The following is a 24,845-nucleotide window of genomic DNA, read 5'->3' on the forward strand; positions in this document are numbered from 1 at the left end:
GGAGAAAAATCTTTAAGCACCTGTAGTAAAACACAATGCAGGGTTTTGAAAACAGTAAAGGGAGGAATTTTTCTAGAATGGGCCAAGTCACGTCTTCAAGGCATCCGAGACAGACAGATGAAAGCACCAGGGAGCGGAGGAAATGGGGGTTGAGGAGGCGTCACCTGGAGAACTGCTTGCTATTGACAGGATCCCAACCAGGCAAGACGCCCTAAAAACTGACTAAACATAGACGCTATGTTTTGCAGAAAGCAGAGGGTTGTTGGGGTTGGCTGCAGTTGCAGACAGCTGTTTCGAACCAGATCATCAACCTGCTGTGAGCAACAACTTGAGCTCGAGCAGCCAGATGCTGTTGATGTCCCAACAAAAGGTACAAGATGTTTGTGAAACCTAAATGTGTCATAAAGGCTTGTGATAGGTATTTGTCAGCAGAAGGCTCGGCCAAGATAAACAAGAGGCTGACTTTATACTCACAGTCCAATGAACCTGAGTGTTGAGGAGAGGAGGTGGGCGCAGCAAGGCCCATATCCTGTGACGTTCATGGTGGCGAAGGCTCATTTACGAGCAAGGAACCTGAATGATGTGTTTACTGAGCTTCTAGATGGGTCGTTTTTGTTATGACTTGGTTGAAAAGCATTTGCATGATAAGGTGGATGTGGTGATAAGAAATGTTTATGGCTGTCTGGTGTCTATGTGGCCATTATTCACCTAGACAATGGAGGCCAAAACCAAAAATGGTGTGGGAGCTAACATCCAAAAAAGGGCAGGCTGTTTTTAAAGATAATGCTGCTGTCATTTAGGATTATCATGTATGCTTAGTTTACATTTTAGCCCAGCATCTACTCACATTTTTATATATTTTGTAAAAGTCGCTTTACCCATCTCAAAAGAAACTCCAATCTGAATAAAAAAGGTTTGTCAGGTGACAGGTATGTGAGGGATTGCTTGTGGGCAGAGATTATCATTCCTCCTGTAGGAGTCAGCTTATTGACTGGTAGCAGAGCGTAAAGTAATGCAGCGCCAACACAAAAAACAACGGAACTTTGACCCAATCAAATTACTACCCGTATTATGACTGATCATCTCACTCTTGCGAAAGTTGTTTTTCACATTGTGCAAGAATGAAGGCAGCAAAGGGCTTCTTAAGGAAGACATTCAGCCCTCGATAGCTCTTGTAGTTCCACTAAATTCACCGGAATAAAACAAAAACATGTGCCAGACCGTTGCATTTCAGATGTTTACTTGGCAGCTGCACAACTTGTACTTTCTCCTGTACTCTCATTCTAATTTGAGCTGGCATCAGTTTTCAAACCTTTATTTATCCAGGGAGGGTTTTGCTGAGCACACTTGCTGTTTTTTCGGCAACGCCCTCCTTCACATTCACACCTGGGAGCTGTAGTCATCAGTTTTTATGGATAAAAAAGGTATTGCGCTGTCCTTCTGATACAGTTCGATGGTATCTTACCTTTGGGTGGTTTGAAAGTTTAATGTGTAATCATAGCTAAATCCCATGAGGCTAACTAGCTCGCTAAAACCATAAAGTATTATTGCATGGTTTTCATAATGGTGACAAACAGACAGTGAGTTGAAAAAAACCCAGCGACACAAAGAGAGGGAAGAAAAAACAGAGAGGTTTGTCATCGTTTCAAAAAGTCACAATATCATTTAATATAAAACACCTTTAAATTGAACATAATGAGGAATTCGTCATCAGGAGTTCCACCAATCCACTACCACTTGAACACCGCAGTCCACCTTGACGGCAGCTGTCAGTGGTACTTCCGAGTGCACACAGAAAAGGGTTGAAACATGCATTTACTACATTGTACAAAGTCAAAAGCGAAAAACAGGATGTCTTTTTTTGCCGTTATTGGCAGAGACTCTCTGCTGCCTCGTGAGGGATCCAGAGGCAAAAGGGGGACAGTCTTGATAGTTGGGCATGTACAGAGGTGTCCATTTGTTTCCTGGCACTTACGGATAAAGTGCCCTCCTCTCTTTTAGACCGACAGCTGAAGGGAAAGCGGAAACTTGGTGTAAGGCAGGAAAATGACTCAACATACGTCAGATATTTAAGATAACAGTTGTAGACTTGCTTAATTTTGACAAACAGCAGCGTCAGTGCGGCTCCTGTGCTGTGAAGTCCGCATTACAGTGTTTTGTAGGTCTTGGCAGTAACAGATAGCTGTCTCTCTCTACACACGCTCCCCCACCATGTTGCTGGTAACGATCAATGAATGAGGAAGCACAATGTCCATTCAAATTCTTTTTCCAAAGCAAGCATCACTCTCCTGTATCTATGACAATCCCATAACGGTGCTGCGTTTTTGAACGTCAGCACGTCAGAAATAGACTGAAGAGATTCCTCCCCTTTGTCCATTCAAACTGACGACACTTTGATAAACACGTTTCATTCCCAGTTGTGTCCCTCCCTCCCTCCCTCTCTTCTACACAGACACACACACGCTCACACTACAGATGCCACGGAGGTGACGGAGGTCACCTTATTGTCTTCTGCCCAGGGCTGCAGGTTCTGCAGGGCGTAGAGGGAGGAGTTGTGCAGGCAGAGCGGGTCCGGCTGCAAAGGCTGGCTCAACGTCTTCTGAAAAGCTTCCTGCTGAAGCTGCAGCATCAGCCGGTTGGCCTGCTGCCTCTCTGCCTCTCTCTCCTCTGCAGTCTGTCTCCTGGGTGGAAGGAGGAGACAAAGGGGGAGCAGAGGCAGATATAAGACCTCTATATAATGTTTATTTTTATGGGACATGTATATACAGAAGATTGACTAATGCTGCATACCACAGCATTATTCGCAATGAATTGTCCCATATCCTCATAAAGAAGCAATATAACTTTCAGTAGTGGTACCCAACCTGGGGGTCTGGACCCCACATAGGGTCACAAGTTAAATTTCAGGGGTCATAAGATAATAAATATTTTAGGAAAGCAGAAAATAAATCCTGCTACACAAAATAATGGTTATATATTTTTAGATTTTCTTTTAATTGTAAAATGTTCTTTGCAAATGACTGGATTACTGGACAAAACGAAAAAGAATAAATCCCTTTTTGGTTGAAATATTCACAACCAGTAACCATATGCAACCAATGACGAAGGTAACAAATAGACAAGGCTTTGTTTTAAAGGGTCACAAGCCAAACAGGTTGGTAACCAGTTTGACCAGCACCAGCCTGATAGCCTGTGTTATCAGACTGGTGCTGGTCTGTTGCTCCTTTTAAAAACATTGTAAATAAATAATTACCTGCAAAATAATAAAACCCTAATAAAAGTTGCAACATGCAACTTGTTGAAAATTAAAAGTATCAAGAAATTGAAAGAATACCAGGCTGAAACCTGATTTTCAGTGTTGTTTATAATATTTTAGGGTGTATATTTTTGTCTTTGGCAGCTGGTCGTGGCTACTGGGAGCAAAACAAAAGGCAAAACAAACAAGAAGAGAAAGTAAGAAGGGGGGGATTGGCTACTTTTACTGTGTACTGTTTATTCAACACCTGTGCCAGTTACTTCAGCTTCAGGCTAGATGACAGCTGACCAGGATGAGTGACAGGTGTTGGTGAGGGAACGTGACTAACAGAGGGGGGGAGGAGGTACAGTACGCTTCCTGCCTCAAGGTGAAAATCACATCTGTTTTTTTCCTTCTTTTCGGAACAGCATATGTTAACAGTAACATACAACCTGTATATTGAGCTGGTGGGTGTTGATATTAACATTTTCTTCAGAAACAGTATGTTTAAAATGATGACTTTCTCTTTGTGTGCTAATCTTAGCCGCAGATTAAGGCACGCACAGTGAAGAATTTACGAGGATTGTTTTTGCAGTTACTAATAACGCAAACCATAATAAACAAATGATTGCCGTCAAAATCAACAACAAAATACAAATGGCAGGTAGATATCACAGGCGGAAACACACCTCTAAAACACTCTTTCATGCACACCAACCTCCATCCATTAGCCACACATTATTGTTAACAGCATTATCATAATCTGATTCCCTGGCTGCTGATTTGATCATCCTCTTGTTACTAGCGTAGTCGTCACGCAAAGACATCCCTCACGCTCATCCTATCAGGTGCACACTGCAGGGAAATGGCATAAATCTCAGCAAAACTAGGAAATCAGAAAAACGAGTTAAGCCAATTCCCTTGTTATTTGTGACAAGCCGTTCAGTCTTGGATTCAGTTTGGTGGTGTTCATTTTAAGCAAATTCCTTTTTATTACATCTTGTACTGTAAAATGTGTCTCGGTTATTCACTGCTACTGGATGCGATTGTTGGAACTTTTTTAAATAAATGCACCTTTTTTTTTACTTTTTTAAAAGGGATCATCAAACCAAATCTCAATAATTTATGTTTGTTTAAGCCAATAAACTAACTCATAAATGTTAATCAGCCAAGAAAACAGTTTTTAAGTGTTTTCTATGTGTATTAAATTCAAAGCTCATTCTAAAAAGCTTAAGGGTCATTTAAACATTAAAACCCTAAAAGGTAATTTAGCTGTTTGTAATATGCTTGTGAAATATGTGTCCTGTCCCTTTAACTACGGGCAGGGCTTCATAATTGGATTTCCTACTCATTTACTTCCAAATGGCTATAAACAACAGTTAGAATGAAGTGAAGGAGTGTGTGTATTTTTTTTCTGTCTATGGACTTGGCAGTCAATTCCTCCTGTGAGTGTTTCAGTAGTGCTTTGGACAGCAGGTTTCTAAAAGGCCTTTCAGGAGGCTCAGGAGTAATTGTGCTTGGTCAAGTGAACTGGCCTCGACTGGCAGCTAGGCTAAGCAAAATAGGTGTTGTGCTGTACGACGCCTCGAATGCTTCAGCTGCGGGCCATTTTACCTGTGTTTAAAGTAAAACATCGGTAAGCATTTTGGATCAAAGAGCAAAACACAGACCCATTCAGTGCTGTCAATTTATGGCACAAGAAAGATTGGAAGGAGTGGCTCCTCTGAGTGAACGTCCTGCCCTCATGAAGACAAACAACTTCTGAAAAATCCACCACGGCCTCTTTGTTTTGTGTAAGTAGATTGTCAGAGATAGAAATGAGGAAAACATGGCACATGGAAGAGATAATTATGATGCTGTAGCTTTACTATTCTCCACTTTCACACCAGTAAAGGACACTGATCCGCACCAGATAGCACTTTTAGTAAAGGAGCACCCCGCTGCAATCTTACCGCCATTTTGTCCGTCTGTTCTGAAACCAGGTCTTGACTTGTGCATCTGTCATCTTCAGGGCCTTGGCCAAGGTGGCGCGCTCGGCCGACGCCAGGTACTTCTGCCGATGAAAACGTTTCTCCAGCTCGCAGATCTGCACCCGGCTGAAGGATGTGCGAGGCTTTTTCCTCTTGGGCGGCGTCCGGTTCTGGTAAGGGTGGCCGATGCGACGGGTCACGGAGAAGGGTGAGAGGGCGGCTGAAACGGGCAAAAAAAAAAGAGGATTTATTTGACTTTGTTTGATGATTCTTAAGCAATTCACTTGGTGGATTGTAGCCTTCAGCATCGTGCAAGACATTCTTTAAAAAGGACGTGTTAGCATTAGTAATGTTGTGAGGTGTTTGGACTTTAAGGGTTGAAGATTAAAATCTGTTAGTGCGAGTAGCTATTTCGATTTCTAAACTGGAATGATCTGTGCTTCTGAAATATAAACTTATTTCCCTCGAGGTTTTGTTTGTATACGCTCATGTTATAAACACAATTTTGTTTTCCAGTCCTTGAGTAGATACAATTATTGTCCATTTTGTCTTAACTCTGGAAAAGCCAGTGTGTTTGGGGAGTCTAAGAGAAGGCCCAGAAGCTGCCAATTGTAGAAGATAAATGTAATTACAACTAATATTCCCCTGCCAGATTTTGAAAACCAAACAGCACACTGGTTTGTGCAGAGAGGAAGTCCAAGGAAAAGTCATAGAGAGACGTTTAGAAAGCTGGGATATGCAGCATCAGTTCCAAAAACAATTCAAGAAAAGATATCGCTTGCAGCTGGCTATAAATTGTCCTTGTAGAGTTAAATCATGACAAAAAGATCAGCACAAATCAAGATTTAAACCTCTGCTTTAGCCTTTGTTAGCCATACAAAAATACTATTCAACATCTACATTCACGCACAGGAAGGATGCACTTAAAAGTCAGCTATGACACAGATGGGTGAGGTAGGGGAGGTGGTAGGTGGGTGGAGGGGGTGACTCACCTGGGCAAGCCCCCTTTGGGAAAGGATAGTCTAGAAGGCCATTGCCGTCTCGCAGGTGAGCGAGCTCAGGGTAATAGCATTTGGCTAATGTCTCCACAGTGCTCCAGACGGGGACCCTGCCGATGTCTGCCTTGGGGAGAGGACAGAGGGACCCGGCAGCCCCCGGCCCCCCTGTGGCCTCTCCGACTCGGCTCTCCTCTGCCTGCTCCCCTAAAGGAAAGGGAGACACAGTAAGGTCCCACATCTGGAGCACAGCAGCAGCAGCCGCTGTGCAGGCGCCGACGCATAGCAGCTAATCACATGAAGGAAGCCTGAATGATGAACAGAGTCTACTTTAATGCAATTTACTGCTAGTTTCTTAAGTTAGCATTTGGAAAAGGTTTGGCTCCAAAATGAGATATCTGCCATTTAGAAAAATAAGTGACAACTAGCAGAGTTACAGAGATAAATCAAACACATACTAGTAAGCCAATCAGAATCAGACAATCAGGGTCATCCATTGACAATATGAAGGTCAAAATATGGTTTAATAATCACTATAATAACATCAATCCACTTCAAACAATAGCACTTGTGATCTAAGTACTTACTATTTGCAGGTTTTCAACCTATCACAGCACAATTTTGGAGAAGAAAATGTTTGTGATTTATGGAGATTTTTTGCCACCAGACCAATCAAATTCAAAGATATTCAATTTTTGCACAAAACATCTTCCATACAAACATTAAGCACAACTCCTAACAATATTTCATGATTGATCATGCACAATTTTACATATTGTCATCATTTTTGCAGAATTGATGTTGAATTTGAGGGAATGATTTATTAGTTGAAATAGATGATATGTGCATATGTACATGTATTGATCGGACTGTCTTCTCAACTGCTTTGTCTTTGTGTCTCTTCTAAAATATAAATTGCACATCACCACTGTATGAGCCCACATTGTGTTTTTCTTCTATCTGTGCCTCACTGCCTGGTGGTTCACTTTCACATGTCACTGTATCTGGGTATTAATAACAACTTATCTTCTGCATCATTAAATATCTATGAATCCTGTCTATTTTGTCAGCCATGGGTAAACAGAAGATCGATAAATGTAATGAGATCGGTTTTGGCCATAGATCTGCTCCCCAGCCACATTCTCATTTTGAGACAAAATGGAAATCAACAACAGATAAAAAAAAACTGTTTCTGTCTCTGTATCTTTGTGTCATTCCTCCCCAACAAGCTGTTTTGCCTCCTGTCTTACAGGGTGTTTATTTGTTTTTGTTCTGTCAGAAAAGCTCACCAGAAGCCAAAATGAATATGAAAACATCTGCATAGGTGTCCCCCCGAGGGCCACGTACTGCTGCTGCTGCTGCTCGCAGAGTTTCAGCGCCCTGAAAATTCATTTGCCGCACAGACGATGACAATTTGGATGGAAAATGGAACATGAAGCTATTATGCGCTCGGCAGTCGTTTCCAGGGAGCTGCCGACGTCCCCCGATGGTGCTGAACACGAGTGGCAAATTGAGGCGTTCGCAAGCAAATTATTTGTAAAATAAAGATGAATAGCTGCAATGTGCCGTTACAGTAGGTCACATAAAGTTAACATCACCTGAGTGTAAATTAGCAATGCAAATTTAGTGCCTGAAATGAAAACTCCCTACCTTTTATTGTGTTTTGTACTGGATTTATAGTGACCATGTCTTCTTTTTCCACCTCTCATTATTATTTTTAATCTCCTATGGTAATATTCCTACGCTATTATCATCAGGTTTCACATTATGTGTTGCTCTAATGCTCAATAATAGTAAAAATGGTAATTGTATCCCTCTAATATTCCTTTTGGGACTTAGACAGGCATCTATGGTATTTAATCATGAGTTTATAGTGACAAAATTCCCATGATGTTTCTGATATTTCTATAAGGTGCTCACAGTAGACTGTAGCACCTCTGTGGCCCTTAATAGTGAGTTTATAGTGACCTTATTGCTTCAAGGCAGGTTTTTAAATCACGTATGATTCCCAGTCTTATTCTTATGGTGACTGTTCTATGATGTTTCTAATATTTCTAATACATTTAAACGCTGTAATTGGTCCTTTTTGGTTGGCGTCTCGTTGCCCAAAACTATGTGCAGCCTTACGGGTCACATGCTGTGAGCGAGCAGGCCTGTTGTTGCTCCCAGCGGCAGGTCTGGCTAAATAATACTGCATTAGACGGCTATTTCAGGCCATCTGTGGGCTAACTAATGGACCAGGCACATACAAGCACGTTCAGAGGCAACCCAAGTGGAGCACGACGTGCAGCAGGAGCCTTTGGACTGGCCAACTGCAGAAACGCTTTGCCTCACAGTGTGCAAAACGCTGATAAATACATGATACAGTGATGCTATGGATACTGCATCAGTCACGTTTAATGTTTTGACAGAAGGCGAAGGCCAAGACTGTCCAGGAATCAGAAATGTCTTCAGATTTATCCATTGCTATTATTATTATTATTATTATCGGCACTGTAAGCAGTAGGAAGAAATGCTGTAATGTTTGAGCTTGTGTGCTCCTAAAGGCACAAAATCGTCTGGACTTTAAACCAGCATCAAATCAAAAGACTCAGTTCTAATGGAATTACATGAATGAAAATAACCCATAATATTCCTGTTTTCTTGTCTCTGGCACTCAGTTTTGTCTTTAGTGTTAAATAGTGAGTTTAAACTGACCTTTCACTGCAGTATTAAAAGTATATCTACATAAAAAGTAATAAAGCAAAATGAAAAAACTTGATTTCTAATGACTCTCACACATCTACATAAACATATTAAAGACAGATTTCCTGTGATGCAATATTTCTGTAGAGATAATAAATCACACAAGAGACAAACTGTGATTGTGGTGAAAAGGAACCCTCCAAAATCCAAAGTTAAGATTTTAATTATTTTCACCTTCAGAAGGAGAATAATCCATTAACATTATCCTGAGCAGCCTGGAAAACTGCGAAACTGGAAAATTATTATAATTAAAAAAACAGAGAGAAATTCTTGTTCCCATGAAAAAAAAAAAAAAAGAAAAAGAAAAGAAAGAAATGATCTGACTTTTTCTCTTCCTTCGCCAAATGAAAGAGAGAATGAGCGAGAATACTAAATCTGTTGCCTGGGTAATGCAATTTAGCATAAGCATATCAAAAAATAAAATGCTACCATGGAGAATATGTTTCCCATAATAAAACCACCTATACTTAATAACACTTCTCGGTGACAGCGCCTCCCTTCCCCACTGCGGATATTACCTTTGGAGCAATCTAATAAATATATCCGTGAAGGATTCTAAAGGGGATATTGAAATATAACATGAACATATATTGCTATTTATTACACTGTACGGGACAAAAGGCAGGGACACTGTCTTCTGTCACACCGGGAACCAGGGCAGCGTGGAAACACGAGGACAGGAGCGACTTCAACACGGAAATAAAATCATATTTCTCTGCTCTGCTGCCATTAACACCCAGACTGAGATTTATCGGAGAGGAAAAAGGCTTTAATTATGTTTTTTTATTGGTGCTTCGTGGCCTTTAGAGCTACACATGCTGTATTATGGTCCTGTTTATTGTCAAGATGCCCAAACGATCCACATTATCTTCTATTATTATTATTATTATTATGATTGTTATAGCAGTGTGAGTCTGCAACATGTTTTGAATTATTGGATTAGTGTTTGGCCATCGTCCATTTACTCATTTGTAAGAATTTAAACTGTCACATTATGACTTAATGATTTGACATATCGTGTGCTGTAAAACACTTTTTGAGCTCTTATTACAGTTACTGTTGGTTCAGTCATTATTATAGTAGTATGATAGTTTGGTTTGTTTCGTGTTTTTTATTGCCATCGTTTAAAATAGGCTTAAATAAAAATAGGTTTTAAATACAGTAAAATCGAGTCACATTTTTTTAACGCCGCCAAAATACTACAACTACTACTAGCCTACTCTCACTACTACTACTACTACTACTAATAATAATAATAATAATAATAATAATACTACTACTACTAATACTAATAATAATAATAATAATAATAAGAAGAAGAAGAATACCGTCAAATTTGCGGTGAAATTTGGAATAAATAAATTGAGAAAATGAAAACTGAATGAATAACTTTCTGCCTTTTAGCTCCGAGTAAACACAGCGAGGAGCCGGTGATCAGCACACAGCCACCAGTAAATAAACGGGTTTTATTGGGATGAAATGATTCCTGTAACAGCCGGAGATTAATCCTCTGATGCAGCTTCTCATGATTGATAACATGAATTTGAGCCACGAGGACGCGCGTCAGGCTGAAGAAGGAGAGACGTCTGTTGTGCAGTTGAACAGGTTTCGTTTACATCCCTGCAAAGAGGGGGCTGCCAGAGCTGGAAGCCTTTGGCCAAATGTTTGGCTGTTTAAAGCTGCACGAGGCCGTCGTTCTCCTCCGGTTTCAACTTGAAACAGCGGAGAGAAAAACAAGAAACATTCAAAATGGTCCTCTGCCCATCAGGATAGATGATAGTCCATTTGATTTACGGCCTTTTATAGGAAACAGAGCAGGCTAAATCTGGGTTGTGCGTGTGTGTGTGCGTGTGTGTGTGTGTGTGTGTGTGTGTGTGTGTGTGTGTGTGTGTGCTGCCACTGTAGCTGCTGCTGCTGCTGCTGATCTTTGCCTGATCAATACAGTGGAAAGATATAAGCTGCGAAATAATTACAGCGACACAAAGCTGAGAGAAATTAAACGAGGGGCCCTCTGTGACTATGAGTAGAATTGATAAGCCTATTTACACTGTATCTTTTTGCAGTTGACATATCGTCCCCCACTACTTAATAATTAATCAGACAGAAAGAACGGAATAGTGAATATTTAATGCGTGGAGAGGTGGGGGGGGGGGGGGGGGGTGAGGCTGCGCAAATCCATGATGTTCTTCATTTTCATCTTCATAACGATGAGGTCATGAGAAAATAAAAAGACCAGAGGAAGCACCCCCCCTCTCTGAAAACTACATTAATAAAGAGAATAAAATACCAAAGAATAGAGATACAGGTTGTCACTCCAGAGCTCAATCTTTAAAAACACATATCTTTATACTTATTATAACACCATCTCTCTTTATTTAAAGAGACAAAAGCGATGAATGATTTAACGTCTGAGCAAGCGACAGCAGTGGCTCATTATTAGTTATGTTGATCAATGTGAGTCAGTGTTCCTGGGGAAAATAAAAAGTAAATCATTAAAAACGGGCCTTTTTGTCTCTGAGGCTGCAAACTGTCTTTGAGTGAAAGATTGTTTTGTTTTTACAGGTAAGATACAAAAGCATCTGAATAATAAGAGAGCATAAAACTGCATGAAAATGTGTTTATGTGTTTGAAGCTAAAAGAAAATGTGAGCAAATGATTAAAGCGTCGTAATTTCTGTTGATTTTAAGGAGGAAATTAGTTTGTCAGATTTTTGTTTGTATCACCTTCTATAAAAGAGAAAGTCTAAAGGTTATCAAGTTAAATAAAACACCTCTAAGTCCATCCAGAGCAGCTGCTGTTCTTATTATGGCATTAGTGCTGCGTCATGGCATTTACTAAGATGACAAGCGACGATCAGGTGAGTGTTCCTGCTTTTCTTCTAAATATTCACAGTCTCACTGAGAAAGAAACGGAGCAGTTAATACTGATAGAATTAATATCAGACGTTTGCAAAGAGTCTGGGCTGACGAAGACCTCAGTCTGGACTCCATAAGTCCAGTGGAAGTGAACCAGATGAGTGTGAGGTGTTCAATAGTTTACAATATGTGAATTATGCCGACTCATTTGTGTGGGCTTCACATAACTCAGGCGTTTGGGTCACATGTATCTCTAGATTGGAATAAAAATGCTATATTACTCGTAGGGGCAAACATTGTAAATGTATAATAATAATAATAATAATAATAATAATAATAATAAGAGGACACTTATTATCCTGTTATGCAGATTTTAACCTGCCATATGTTATTACTATTATGACTCATCTTCCTGTTTTCTCAATTGGCTCGCAGACGAAAAAAAAAAAAGAAATCATTCATCCTCATGAAAAGACGGGGAACGTCGTTATCCGTCATCCGCTGTAAATGGAGAGTGATGGTCCAATACTGATTCATCAGCATGTCCGTGCCAATCTCTGCACTCGTTCATCAGACTGCGCCTCCTTAATAAAAGCGACTGTGTGTGTGTGTGTGTGTGTGTGTGTGTGTGCACATTATAGATTACAACCTAAAGATGAAATCAGCTATCAGGCCCAGTTCAGCGCGCGCACCGCCTCGTTCAGGGCCTGTTTTTAACTCAAATGACTCAAAAAGTCTGCGCACCTGTCAGGCCCCGAGGAGCGCGTGCAGTCGTGCTTCTACTCTCTCTTTAGTCTTTGGGCTCTTTTATTCTTGTGTGAGATGCAGGTGAAGGTGCATGAAGGAACTCTGCAGATTATATAATCCTTCATCTGGTTTAACGGGAAACACACATCAGACTACAGCTGTTGCAGGATCACCAAGAAACTATGTTTACCTGTTAATCTGTCCTTGGCAAACCTCCGACTGCTCTCCATCCACGGGAAGGTGAAGTTTGCCGCATTCCCCATCCCCATCCCGGGCACCGAGGGGATGCCGGGTCCGATGCCCGGCGGATGCGTGGAAGGGGGCGGATGCGGCGCTGCAGCGGCGGGTGGCGGCGGCATTGGTCTGTGCGCGGGCACCCGGATCACTCCTCCGGCGCCGCCAGAGTTCACGTTAACGTTCATGTTCATACTGACGTTCATGTTCATGTTGACGTTGTAGGAGCCGGCCAGACCCGCCGCCGCCGCCATGGAGCAGGCCGGGTTGTAGACGCCGTTGTACCCGTTGCTGTAGACGTTGGAGGCCAGCGCGTAATCCGGGTCGCCGGTCCGGTTGGGAAGCATGCAGCCGCTGGACTGGTCCGAGCTGTTGAGGATCTGGTCGATCCCGAAGCTGATGGGCTCATGCTGCTGCTGGTGCGTCTGGTTCACCTCCTCGATCCCGGTGTGCTCCATAGTTCTGTTGTCGGTGGCGTGTTTGTCAGTTTGTTCTATCAGTGCTCGGATGTGTTTTTGTCATATAGTAATTCACGCTTTGGGAAATGAAATGTTTGAATGTGCGCTGCAGTATTGGGCTGTTTTTTGTTTTCAAGCATCGACACAGGCCTGTTCTACTCCCAGGAAACCAACAACGACTCCAGCGCTATCCAAAATTTTGCCATTATTTTTGTCCAGCAGCGGGATCGGGTGTTCCCTAAATTAAATGCTTCTCCATCGGACTAAGAAAAAGCGTATCCATCTTTAACAGCGTGTTCTTTCCCAGTGAACTACACACGCGGCAGCCTAACAGCAAGAAAAAACAACCGAAGATGCCAAATGGTTATCCTGAGCACTTACAGACAAAAATCCGTGATTTTTTGGGGGGAGGCAGTTCTCTGGAGAGGCTTGATGCGCTTTGTTCGCCTACTCTGGCTGAGGCGATCCATACATAGAGGGCATGGTAGGGTACCCAAGCTCGTAGCATCAAAATAAAGCAGCAGACAAAACAAAACAAACCCAAAGAGGCGAAAACGAAGCGCCGACCTCGCAGGCGTGGATATTAATTGGAGGTGAGAGCGAAAGATGGCTCTGTTGTGCTGAATGGTGAAGTGCGTTTCAGCAGGTGAGACAACCCTCTGCGTAAAAGCTGCCATTCGGTCATCCAGCCAAACCTCCCTCCCTCTCTCCCTTCCTCCCTCCCACCCTTCCTCCTCCCTCCTCCTCCTCCTCGGCAGGGCAGTTGTTTTGCTCGGATGTCTTAAAGAAGCCGCAGCTTTCTTTCTTTTCTGCAGCTGTAAACAGGAGGTTTTGTGCCTTTTAGTGGCGCTGGAGGCTCGAGCCAAGCGGTTTCCAAACAGTTTCGCGTCAATACTCGTCTACATGTTAAAAGATACTGAGGTTAATCATTTAATTCATTCATTCAAGGTCAATCATTGAAGCCATGCAGTCACAAAAAGAAAATCTGATTTATGAATTGTTTTTTATGAGTCTGTCACTGTAAACGCTCCGTTCATTTTATTATTTATGTCCATTTTTCTCTCTGAGACTCTTCATATCAGGTTTTTGTTTAATGTTTTAAATGAAAGCCCAACGTGATATAACGGGTCGCAGTCTTCATGTAGGCCACTGGAGAATCCTCTATAATAAGATTTTGTTTGGGAGCTCTCTGCCACCTGAGAGGGCTCCTGCTGTTGGACTTGATTTAGGACAGAACTTGACACCAGGTGAGCATTTTGTTTTCGAGGCAGCAATGAAACACGGGTGTCTCTTTTTATGTCTGCTGTACTGTCTGTGCAATTAAACCAGCCACATGGACCCATATAACTCATCCAAGGACCCCTAGAGTTTCCCCAGTACCCCAGTTCAGGGACCACCAATATTCGGATCAATGAGCACTGAGCGAATATTAGACGAAATGGCCAGAAGCAGATCTTGCTGCAGAATGGGCCTGAATGCCAACCCCTTATTTTAAAAGGCAGGCATTAGTACACCATGTCCTACAAGACACAACGAATACTGGACCAGATTTATGTGTGTGTGTGTGTGTGTGTGTGTGTGAAGCAATAATCTGTTGCACTGTTACACACAATGAAGCCATAAATCCACTGGTATTGACGGGAAGTGTGCAGAGTATGGGCCTGATTTAAAGGCACTGATAGGCCCATTCCAACGTGCATTATCACAAAGTAATGAAATGTAAACCAACCGATATTTAGCCTGTATGAGAAACAACGTACAGAGCCAGGAGCAAAATAAAGGCTTTGCATCTCAAAATGAAAGGAAAATAATAGATAGATAGATATATAGATAGATAGATAGATAGATAGATGGATGGATAGATAGATATATGGATGGATGGATGGATGGATAATTAAACAAATAAATAGCAGCTGGAGTCAGATCACGAAGCCAAATGTGAAACGCGGCGTTGCTGATTTGCACAAATTATTTAACCTTTCTCCGCCCGGAGCGTCGACGCGGATCGCCAGGGTCTCAATTCAATAAAAATGAAAAATGGCTCATAATAAAAGCGCGACACGGGGAAAAACGAATTTAATATATCACCGTTTTATTACGCACTTATTTCACTTTCCGTGCGAATAAAGATATCTCTCAACTGCACAAGGTGGCTAGAGGGAAGCATAAAAATCAATTGTGTGAATTCAAGGCCATATCAATAACGGTGCGGGGACGAGAGCAGCGCCAGTGTAGCTGCTATTAGGCCTGTTTATATTTGCGCGTTACAATAAAATGAATAGGGACGAGAGGATGCACTGAGCCTCAGATCAGCTTACTGACAAGGTAATTGGCCGTTTATGCAAAACCAGGAAGATCTATGGGCCGGAAGGCGGAAAATAATGTTTGAAAGCCTCTTTGGGGTAACACATCTCTCCCCGTTGGTGATGTCAGCGGCAGGGACGTGATGTCTGATTGTGCGTCACCTTTAGAGCCACAAACCAAGATGTTTATACGCGCCAACAGAGGGCTTCCCAAACTCCTTCATGTCCTGCAAAAAAACAAAATCTGCTGTTTCAGCTTTAGGATCTGAAGCCAATGTGTCACAAAATGTTCAGACTTTCAGTGAAGGTTAGTTCCCAGTTCAATGGAGAGTTAAGTGCTGCTATGGCACAGAGCACTTCTATTCTGTGACACTGTATTACTGTATATATTTGAACTAACGTTATCTTATTATGTTTAGCTGTTTATGTATTGCTTTAATTTGACAATTTTCTCTTGGATGCAATGTGATAATATGAAGCAGCCAAACTGCTTGTGTTTAAATGTATTTATGTATATGTACGCGCTCAGGGTAAAGTAAATAAATTACTTTAGGCTGATTGGAGCACCAGCGTGCTGTTGACTTTCACACTTTATGGGGTTAGTCTGTTATGTCTTGTTATTACTTTTTATGTAGGGGAGTCCCAAACCTTTAAAGACCCTTTAAAGTGTTCATGTTAGACCAGGCTGAGCGTTTGATGACTGCCTCTAATGAAAGTCACTGAGAGATGTTCATTATCAGTTTTAGTTTGGAGTTGCATGATTCTCTATTATTGTCTGGTTAGAAGAAGCACAGCAGAACACTCTTTAACTGGGCCAACGTGTAGCCAGCGACAACAGTGAGATTAACCTCCATCTTAATTTGGAAGATCTCACATTTATCAACTCCTTTTTTTATTATTCATCTTCTTTTAAATCTATTACATTTGGCCAAACTGAGACACAAAGCTCGGAGCACTAATATTTTAAACATTGTACGTTTAAAATTGTAACACATTTCATACTAAAATGACAAACATGTCCCAGATCTGTGGAAACCTTCACTGGATGACATCTGACTGAGTATAACTCACATGTCATGACGCAGGAAATTTCACTGAAGCCTCTCCATTATGTGTCCTGCTGATACGAGGCGAGGCCCTGCATGTGCATGAATGAGGCTCTTTGCCAACATGTTGAACACAATAGTAAAACTGTAAACCTCCAATCATCAGGAGCAATATCCGAGTTGTCTTTATTGAGCCTGACAAGCCGAGCTTACTCAACAAGACACCGAGTGTCTTGTTTCATTATTCTCAACAATTTAGGCCGTTCACTGTGATTAGTTCCCACGAGCTAATATTATAATGAAGCATAAGGGAATTCAAATGATTTTTAAAAGTCATCTGATGTCTAACGTGCAGTTTGGGACTCTTCAGACTGATATGTCACCTTTAACTCCATGAAATTACTCATCATATGATCTGTTTGCAGTTTACATTTGTACCTCTAAACACATCTGAGCAGAACAAAATAATTGCTAAATGATTGTGTGCTTTTATTGAAGCTATTATTCATCCAGTTTTTAAAAATCAAAGTATTTGGGGTTTTTCACATTTTTGATAAATGTCTTGTTTGGAACACCAGAAAGATTCAGCGACATAATATTCAGCCAAAATGTTATTTAAACATGTTTCAAACCAAACCGTACATGTGTTGTCTGGATATATGATATAATTATTGGTATGAACTGCTTATGCTCCCTGTTTTCCTGCTCTAAATGCTTGTGGAAGTATCTTCATTAGTCCACTTTTGCTCTATTCTTAGACATCTCTCTTTCTGCTGCAGCAATGACCCACTTTTCCCACAAGCACCATTAGAATTTTATCTAATAAGCTATAGTTGCAAAACATGAGGGGATTTTAATTATTATTATTATTATTTAAATAAAGATCCCTGACTTATTGTGGGTTGCCAAATAAAGTAGGCCAATAGGAAGTCTACCTATAGGTTTTAAATGCAAACGTGACGTGATGCTGTGCAGGATTGTAATCAGCAATTTTACTAATGCAATAAAACCCTATTGCCAATTAAGGTATACCCCCCCCCCCCCCCCTCCCTCTCTCTCTCTCACACACACACACACACACACACACCCTCTCCCTCAATATGAAAGCCCCTCGCTGACTTTGCCCAAAGGCGTTGTCTATGGTTGCCGGCTGTGCGTGATGAATCGTTATCTCCAGGCCATGCTGCTCGTCTGGGTAATAAAGTACCAGCAAAGCGGAGACAAAAGGAATTTGTCACAGTTGCCTCCCCGATATATTAGCGACCTACCGGTCGGGTTAGCTTTCATCTGGGGGCCCAGGGACCTACACACCGAATTAAAATGAACAGAAAAAATAAGAGGCAGAAAAATGCATGTAAAGATAAGTAATGAGCGGGCAGAGGCTGTATGCTGAGGCGACAAATACATACTAATAACTAGTACTACTAGTAGTATTTTCAGTTCTCGCTTCCTTGGAGGCGACCGATCACTTCGTGCTATTTCTAGTAAATGAACGCGTGCAGCTTCAGTATGTCTGAGTCACACCTTTACGCAGACTCACAGGTGCGTACAGGAACGTCTCAGCCAATCAGAACTGTGGATTCTCTGACTAGTTTTAAAGCATCAAGTATTCAATTCAGACATTCAATGTATTTAGACTAGATTATATAGGCATATGCTATCAGAATATTTACGTTATTTCTTTTATTATAAAACATGTTAAGAAATAAGAAGTGATGGACTGTATTATAATTATTATTGATAGAATAATGTGTGAGCACTTTTCTAATGTTGTCCCCACTTAGGATGGACTCATCTTCAACTATATTTAATGTATAATCCTTCATATCTTATAAGACGATCGAGTGTTTTATATGACAAAAAACATTTTCATCAAAGTAGTGAGTAACTACAGCTGTCATATAAATAAATATAAATATAGTGGAACAAAAAGTACAATATTTTCTTCTAAAATGTTGTGGATTGGAAGAAGCATAGTAGTGTTAAAAAGAAATACTCAAGTAAACTACAAGTACCTCAAAGTTGTACAGTTCTTGAGTAAATCTACTTCCCAGCACTGGGCTAGTGGCTCGCAGTATTATCATTATGAAGACGATTAAGCCTGTTACTGCTGTTGCTGGTGCTGTTAATATTGTTAGACGTTGTTTTGTGTCATTAGTTTGTGTAAAGCCTCTTTGTTATTGCTCATTGTTTTTGTTTTTTTCACAATTCATCATAGAAAACGCTTCCTTGGACTTCACTGTCCACTAATTGTTTCTGATGATGGAGGAAACAAAGTGTCTGTTTCTTATTCGTGTAGCCTGCGTGTAGTGATGTGACGATGTAACGAGGCTTGTCTTTCATGCAGATAGTTCCATCATCGGACAATGTTTTAATGTTTTTAATTCACTTCTTGCGCACTGAAACACCAGAACGAGCTGACATTTAATCCAAAAATATGTATCAACAAAAACGGACACGCGTTGTTAAACTCCTTCACATGCTGTCAGCTGGTTGTTTGTGGAGTCCAAATTTTAAGCCAAAGTAAAACAAAAACAAACAACAACAAAAAAAACTGGGTGTCCGATAATGGATGTCTAGCCGCTAAGTTGTCCGATAACGGACGCATTACAATTGACAGCTGAAATGATCCCAGACCTGGGGAGGGGGAAAAACTGCCTCTGCAATCAAGGATGTCGGAGATTAGTGTGATGAAGCCTGTCATCCTCCTCCCTCCCAGGCCCTGTTGGGCTCTGTGCTGCTATTAGGTTGAATTTCAGAGGATACACCCAGAAAAAACAGGGTCCAGTGGTCCGGGAAGGGGGGCTTGTTCGACCTGGAAACTCCAGGAACCGTCTTTGTTACAAAAAAATGTGGTTCTCAATACTTCTTTTTGTACCATCATTCACTTATTTATTCTTCAATATTTGTTCACTTAACTGTTGAATGAGTGGTTTATCTGTGTCGTCTGTAAATGCTCTTTCAAAGGCTTCTATACACCATCAGGAAAAAAGATTCTGGTGGGGAAACACTGCCTTATTTATCATTGTTGACCTATTTTTCAGTCTAAAAATAGTGGACTAGTGGAGCCTATAAAATTCCCCCCATGAGTCACGCTTTAAATAACCTCTTCCCAGATTAAATACCAGCAGGTAAATGTACAATCTCTCAGGTTCTCTGTGGTGCCAGTTCAGTAGGCTTCTGCAGAATCAAATCATTCTTACTTACAGTTCCTTTAAAATCGGTGTAAAACAAACTAAAGTGCATTTCTTGTTATAACAACAGTTTTCCCACATGCCCTTATGGCCCTTATGTTTGTTGTCTGATAAGTGCAGAGCAGCCAAAAAAAACATTTAAGGGAAATAAACAGATGACAGAGGAGTTCTGTGTACTTCATTCTTCTGTTTCAACAAGTTTGGACTTTTTTGGACCACTGAACCATTATTTTTGCTGTAGCAACCTGTGAAACCTTTTTTCTTCAGAGTGTACAACAACCAGGGTTCTGTGATGGAGGAAGAATCACCTTTCTGTTGTCTGCCAGGTTCCTTTTTGCTCAGAGTGTGGGGTTCTGGGATCCACTGCAACCCCACAAAGAACCATTCTGCACTGTGGAACCATTTTTACTGAGAGTGTAGAATTACATTATTCTGCATTTGGAGGGTTCAGTCCTTGACTCTTCGCCTCCCCTCAGGGGAAAACCTGGCGCCTCCTGCCCGGATCAGACGACTCGAAACTGGACGGAGTGGAAAGGAGGAGAGGGGTGGAGAGGAGGAGGAGGTGTGTGGGGGGGTGGGGGGGTAAAAACAGTGAAAAAAGAGAGGAGAAATCGCTGAAATGCAGCTTGGGACTGGGAGGATGGAGGGATGTCATGTTGCTGCACTGAGCGTTAGAGGCCTCATGGGCTGCAAGGAAAACAGGTAATTTAAAAAACAAAAATTGATTTGATTATTATGATTATTATTATGATTATTATGATTGTTGTTATTATTATTGGCTAGTATTATTATACAGCCTTAATTTAATTTAACTGAACTTATTAATATTATGTTGATAATTAAAAAAAAAAGAAAATTGGTGTTTCACTCTGAACTTTTTCTCTTGTAAATTCAGCCTGAAAAATCGACACAAAAAGGTAAAAAAATAAAACTCGTCATTTCATCACTCGACGTCAGATTTCTCGAATTTATCTTTTCCTTTTAAATGCAAACCGATTCATTTTGCTCTTCTCAGCTGTTTGCCTCAGATAAACCTATCGATTAGACATCAGTTAGATTCCAAGCCAGAGCTTTATTGAGTAAGTTGGTGAACCTTAAAGTGAATTACAGGAACTGCTCTGCCCCTCCGGTGAACTATTTAGTTGAATCTAATTTACTTTGATAAAGACCATCTATTTTATTTACTCTGATCGCCATTTTCATCGGGGGTTTATTGTGAGACTGTGAGGGCAGAGTGTGAGGAGGATTTTTGGAGAGGAAATGAGACTCTTTTTTTTAAACTGACGACTGTCAATGTGATCAGTTTCTTTTTTGTATAGAAAATACATATTATTATGGCTATTATTATCATTATTACTGTAGTTGTTCTTGTTATTATTATCCTAAAATGAGCAGTGTGGGCTCTGAATTCTAACTATAATTTCGCAACAGATGTTAAGTCAGTTACAGGATGTCTGCAATTAAGCCATTCATATTTTCTCAATCAATACTATTTAACCAATCAATAACCCTCATAGATTTTAATATGCATTTCTCTTTTGTCTGCAGGAGTCAGAGCTGCATAACTGCTGCAAGATGCACCACTGCAAAGGGACATGTTCATTATTTTTGGGTTGATCAGGAGCGTCAGACTGCTTCCTGCTTCGTTACTAACTGTAAATACTTTAGGTCTTTTTAACTTTCAGTGATGGTGTTTTTCTCAAGTCTCATGAATTACATATTTTTTGTATCCCACAGTAATTTAAAATAGGCTGTTTTTTTGTGTGCATATTTTGCACAAGTTGATATCGCCTATAATTGAAACCTTTGATTTGGCCTAATGCAGCCACTGAAGGCTGAATGTCTTTATGTCCTTTTTCACTTCACTCGCTCTCAAGGCTGCTCCGGTTTTGTGCACACTGCTGTGATAAACTTAAAGACAGAAATAAAAACGCTAAATCTGTGACAAATCTCAACAGGACAAATAAAAACAAAAGATGGCTGCTCAGTCTGTTTATCCTCCTCCCCATCCCTGATTCCACAGACTAAAAACGGGCTGCTCTGAGAGCCTGTTGTACACATGCGTCGTATTTAAGTGTAATTGGCCGTATCATTGGCTTTTGTCTTGTTTACAAAGCGGGCAACAGGAGCGGTAATTTAATTTCCTCCACGCATTGAAGAGCCACCAGCCGCCTGTCAGGCCGAGCTCAGCCTCCCCAACCCCGGCCAGCGGGCAGGAGGATGGCCGGAGGCGATTCTGGAGAGAGAGAGGGGGGGGGGGAGAGGAGGGTGACATCTGCCTCCAAATAAAAGTGTACATGAACGATATCCTGATGTAATGGAGGGTAAACCCACTCATGTCTCTATGAGTTATCTGACATACATCTATACTTTAATAGTATTTATTAATAAGTAGGCTAATCATTAATGAAGAGGCACACTGAAGTAACATGGCATCTGTTTATTTTATTATTATTATTATTTTACTCTTGATTCAGGTCAGTTTAGTTTTATCCTTCATCCGCATCATATTCTGTTCATGTATTTTCTTATTCATTCATATTCAGTGTCAGTTTTATTTTGTTTATGTGTGTTTCAATTCTGCCAAACCTTTATATGTATTTGCATATATTTTCTTCACTTTTTATTTTTTAATGCCTTTGTTACTTTTGTAGACTGATGTATATTTTTTGTATTTTCCTGTTTTAATTAGTCGTAACAACAATCTCAATCCTCCACAGGGTTCAATTAAGTTCCATTTTAAGCTATTCGAGGGGGGAAAAAGACTATTCTGAAAATAACTTGGGCGATTTTTATACGAGTTGTTATTTAGGTGATGATGATGAGCAACTGTAGGTCATCCATTTTAATCTCCTTTACAGGCCAAAAGACATGCAAAGCCGAATTCATAGATCATATTCATGTAGCCACATTATATGAAGGAGCATGAACTCATCACAGGGATATGAGGTCTGTGAAGATGGAAAAAAAGACTTATACTGGGGATTTTCTAATGCAGGCAATTAGGATTGTAGAATTATGTTTTTAATGATGATCACCAACTAGAGTTTGTCTCCCTTTTCATTAACCCAGTGGAGGCAATGTGTTATTTGTGGAACAAATATCAAGAAGTTAAAGACAAAATGACAGCAGCCTTTTTCAGCTGAGGCCCCTTTAAAATGACAGTAATGCTGGCAGTGTGTTAACAGTGGTGTGACCTGAAGTTGGTGATCATTATAAGACAAATGGACAATAAGAAAGCTTAATAATATTTTCCAAAAACTATAAACGTGTGCTTTCCCCCGTTGGTTTTGGGGTATTTATCCTCCACTATCACTTCAACCAAAGTGAATTAACCAAAATAAAATTTAAAAAAGGCTCTACTCAACATTCAAAACTCAACATCACAAAAAATTATCTGGTTTTGAGGTCGTTTAATTGAAAAAATGAAAAACCCGCTCATAGTATGGATCCTTGTTTCTGTTCCAGAAATCAAATAATGAGTTTAAGGTTGAATTTATTTGCAACATGAAGGAAAAACAGGCTTTCATAAATGAACTCTTTGTTGGCATCGCACACATCTGAGAGGAAGAATGAAGCTTGTACTGTGCTGTGTGTGTGCTGTGTGTGTGTGCTGTGTGTGTGTGTGTGTGTGCTGTGTGTGTGTGAGTGTGTGTGTGTGTGTGTGTGTGTGTGTGTGTTTACTAGACCAGAGCAAGGACAGAGAGAGAGAGAGAGAGAGAGAGAGAGAGAGAGAGAGAGATGGCACATTAGGCCTGAGGGCGCATCATTATTGGAGAGCCTGGCTTCCCTCCCTCTCTCCCTCTCTCTCTACCAGGCTCTCTCTCTCATCCAATCACAGGGGCGGTTGAAGGACAAACAGGGGGCCGACCGTCGTACAGCAGCTTCTTTTCGTACGGGGCAGCGCAGTTCCTGCTCTCTAATTACTCCATGATACAATGCAATATTCCTCTGCAAATATTCCCACATAAATTCATTTCACGACCCATTAAAGATACAGCGGGTGAGATCATTTACATCATCACGTCCCAGTGCAATACAGCACGAGGCCGGCTCTCGCAACGGCGCCAAATCTGCCAAGTCCCCCCGGTTGAACGGCAACCTGGTAGGCATTAACTCAACATAATGTCTCACAAATTAAAGTATTGCAGGGGCTACCACCGCGGCGTCAGATAAATGTGCTCTATTAGGAGGCCCCAAGCTGTGCGCAAAACAATTGATTGCTTGTTTGTGTTTTCATATGGCGTCCGCGAACACGCAGAGTGATGGATGAGAGACCGCCATCTCAAGTTGCTGTTAGTCGATTGCTGTTGGTGTTTTTTCCTCTAATAGGAGAGTTGGTCAGTCCACGCACACACACACTTTATATTTTCTTTATTGAGGCAGTAGGAAGGGGCTGATGGGGGGGGTTGAATCTGGGCCAATAAGGGCAGATGTGATTGCGGATCCAGCAAGGTGTTAACTGCAGTAATTATTTGGACTTCACACCACAGGACTTCATGCTCAGTTTCTAATTCCTGCTTGTGTATTCTTATTCTGTTGTTTGTTCATATCTATTTCTGGATGTGATCTGATTCTGAATCCAGTACGAGCTGACTATGTCAAAAAGACATCCATGAGCAGAGTAACAACAACAACAACAGTGACACATTTCAGCTACACTCACAGTATGAGCCAGTGTGGCTAAACTGAATATCAGTTACTGTAAATAAAGCTATTTGGCTTTCTTTGCATTGTTGTGTCTCGTAGTCCAACATGCCATCACTGGCAATTTAGTCATTTTACCCAAAACGACTTCCAAGGAGAAAGCAGGCAGGGGTTCAGGGTCACTCTGACTGGCCAAATGGCAGCAGGTCTACAGCTACATGGAACAAATAGGTAATTCGTCATTACTTTCAGTCCAGTATTTCTAACCTTAAGCAAGTGTTTTAGTTGCCTAACCCTAACCAAACCTTATTATGATTTTGTGAGTGAGAATTTGTTGGCAATGGACTTAATTCAGGGTTTTCAGTACCATCCAGAATCATTGTTCTTGTCTAGCAAACCTGTTGCTTCCAAAAACA

General features: G+C 41.0%; 1 protein-coding gene across 3 annotated transcripts; it reads right to left on the reverse strand.

The window, feature by feature from the left end:
• Window positions 1–1,633: 1,633 nt before the first annotated feature.
• tlx2 (T cell leukemia homeobox 2) lies at window positions 1,634–13,850 on the reverse strand. 3 transcript variants are annotated; one of them, XM_070913045.1, is made up of 4 exons: window positions 12,738–13,850; window positions 6,198–6,407; window positions 5,188–5,425; window positions 1,634–2,009 (listed from the first exon to the last, which is right to left on the reverse strand). In XM_070913045.1, the coding sequence occupies exons 1-4, from the start codon at window positions 13,237–13,239 to the stop codon at window positions 1,868–1,870; spliced, it is 1,092 nt and encodes a 363-aa protein (XP_070769146.1). In that variant the 5' UTR covers window positions 13,240–13,850; the 3' UTR covers window positions 1,634–1,867. The 3 variants fall into 3 exon arrangements, with proteins under 3 accessions (XP_070769146.1, XP_070769145.1, XP_070769147.1); XM_070913044.1 differs by lacking the exon at window positions 1,634–2,009 and adding an exon at window positions 2,465–2,681; XM_070913046.1 differs by lacking the exons at window positions 1,634–2,009; window positions 6,198–6,407 and adding an exon at window positions 2,465–2,681.
• Between the last annotated feature and the right edge of the window lie 10,995 nt (window positions 13,851–24,845).

This window comes from Enoplosus armatus, chromosome 10 (genome assembly GCF_043641665.1).
Source record: "Enoplosus armatus isolate fEnoArm2 chromosome 10, fEnoArm2.hap1, whole genome shotgun sequence".
NCBI lineage: Eukaryota > Metazoa > Chordata > Actinopteri > Centrarchiformes > Enoplosidae > Enoplosus > Enoplosus armatus.

Excerpts from the sequence above, each read along its gene's own strand:
- tlx2 (XM_070913044.1), bottom strand. The coding sequence starts at position 13,239 with ATGGAGCACACCGGGATCGAGGAGGTGAACCAGACGCACCAGCAGCAG. Across the intron at positions 5,426-6,197 it reads CCCAAAGGGGGCTTGCCCAG|CCGCCCTCTCACCCTTCTCC; the intron begins GTGAGTCACCCC and ends TGCCCGTTTCAG. Across the intron at positions 2,682-5,187 it reads AACAGACGGACAAAATGGCG|GAGACAGACTGCAGAGGAGA; the intron begins GTAAGATTGCAG and ends CCTTCCACCCAG.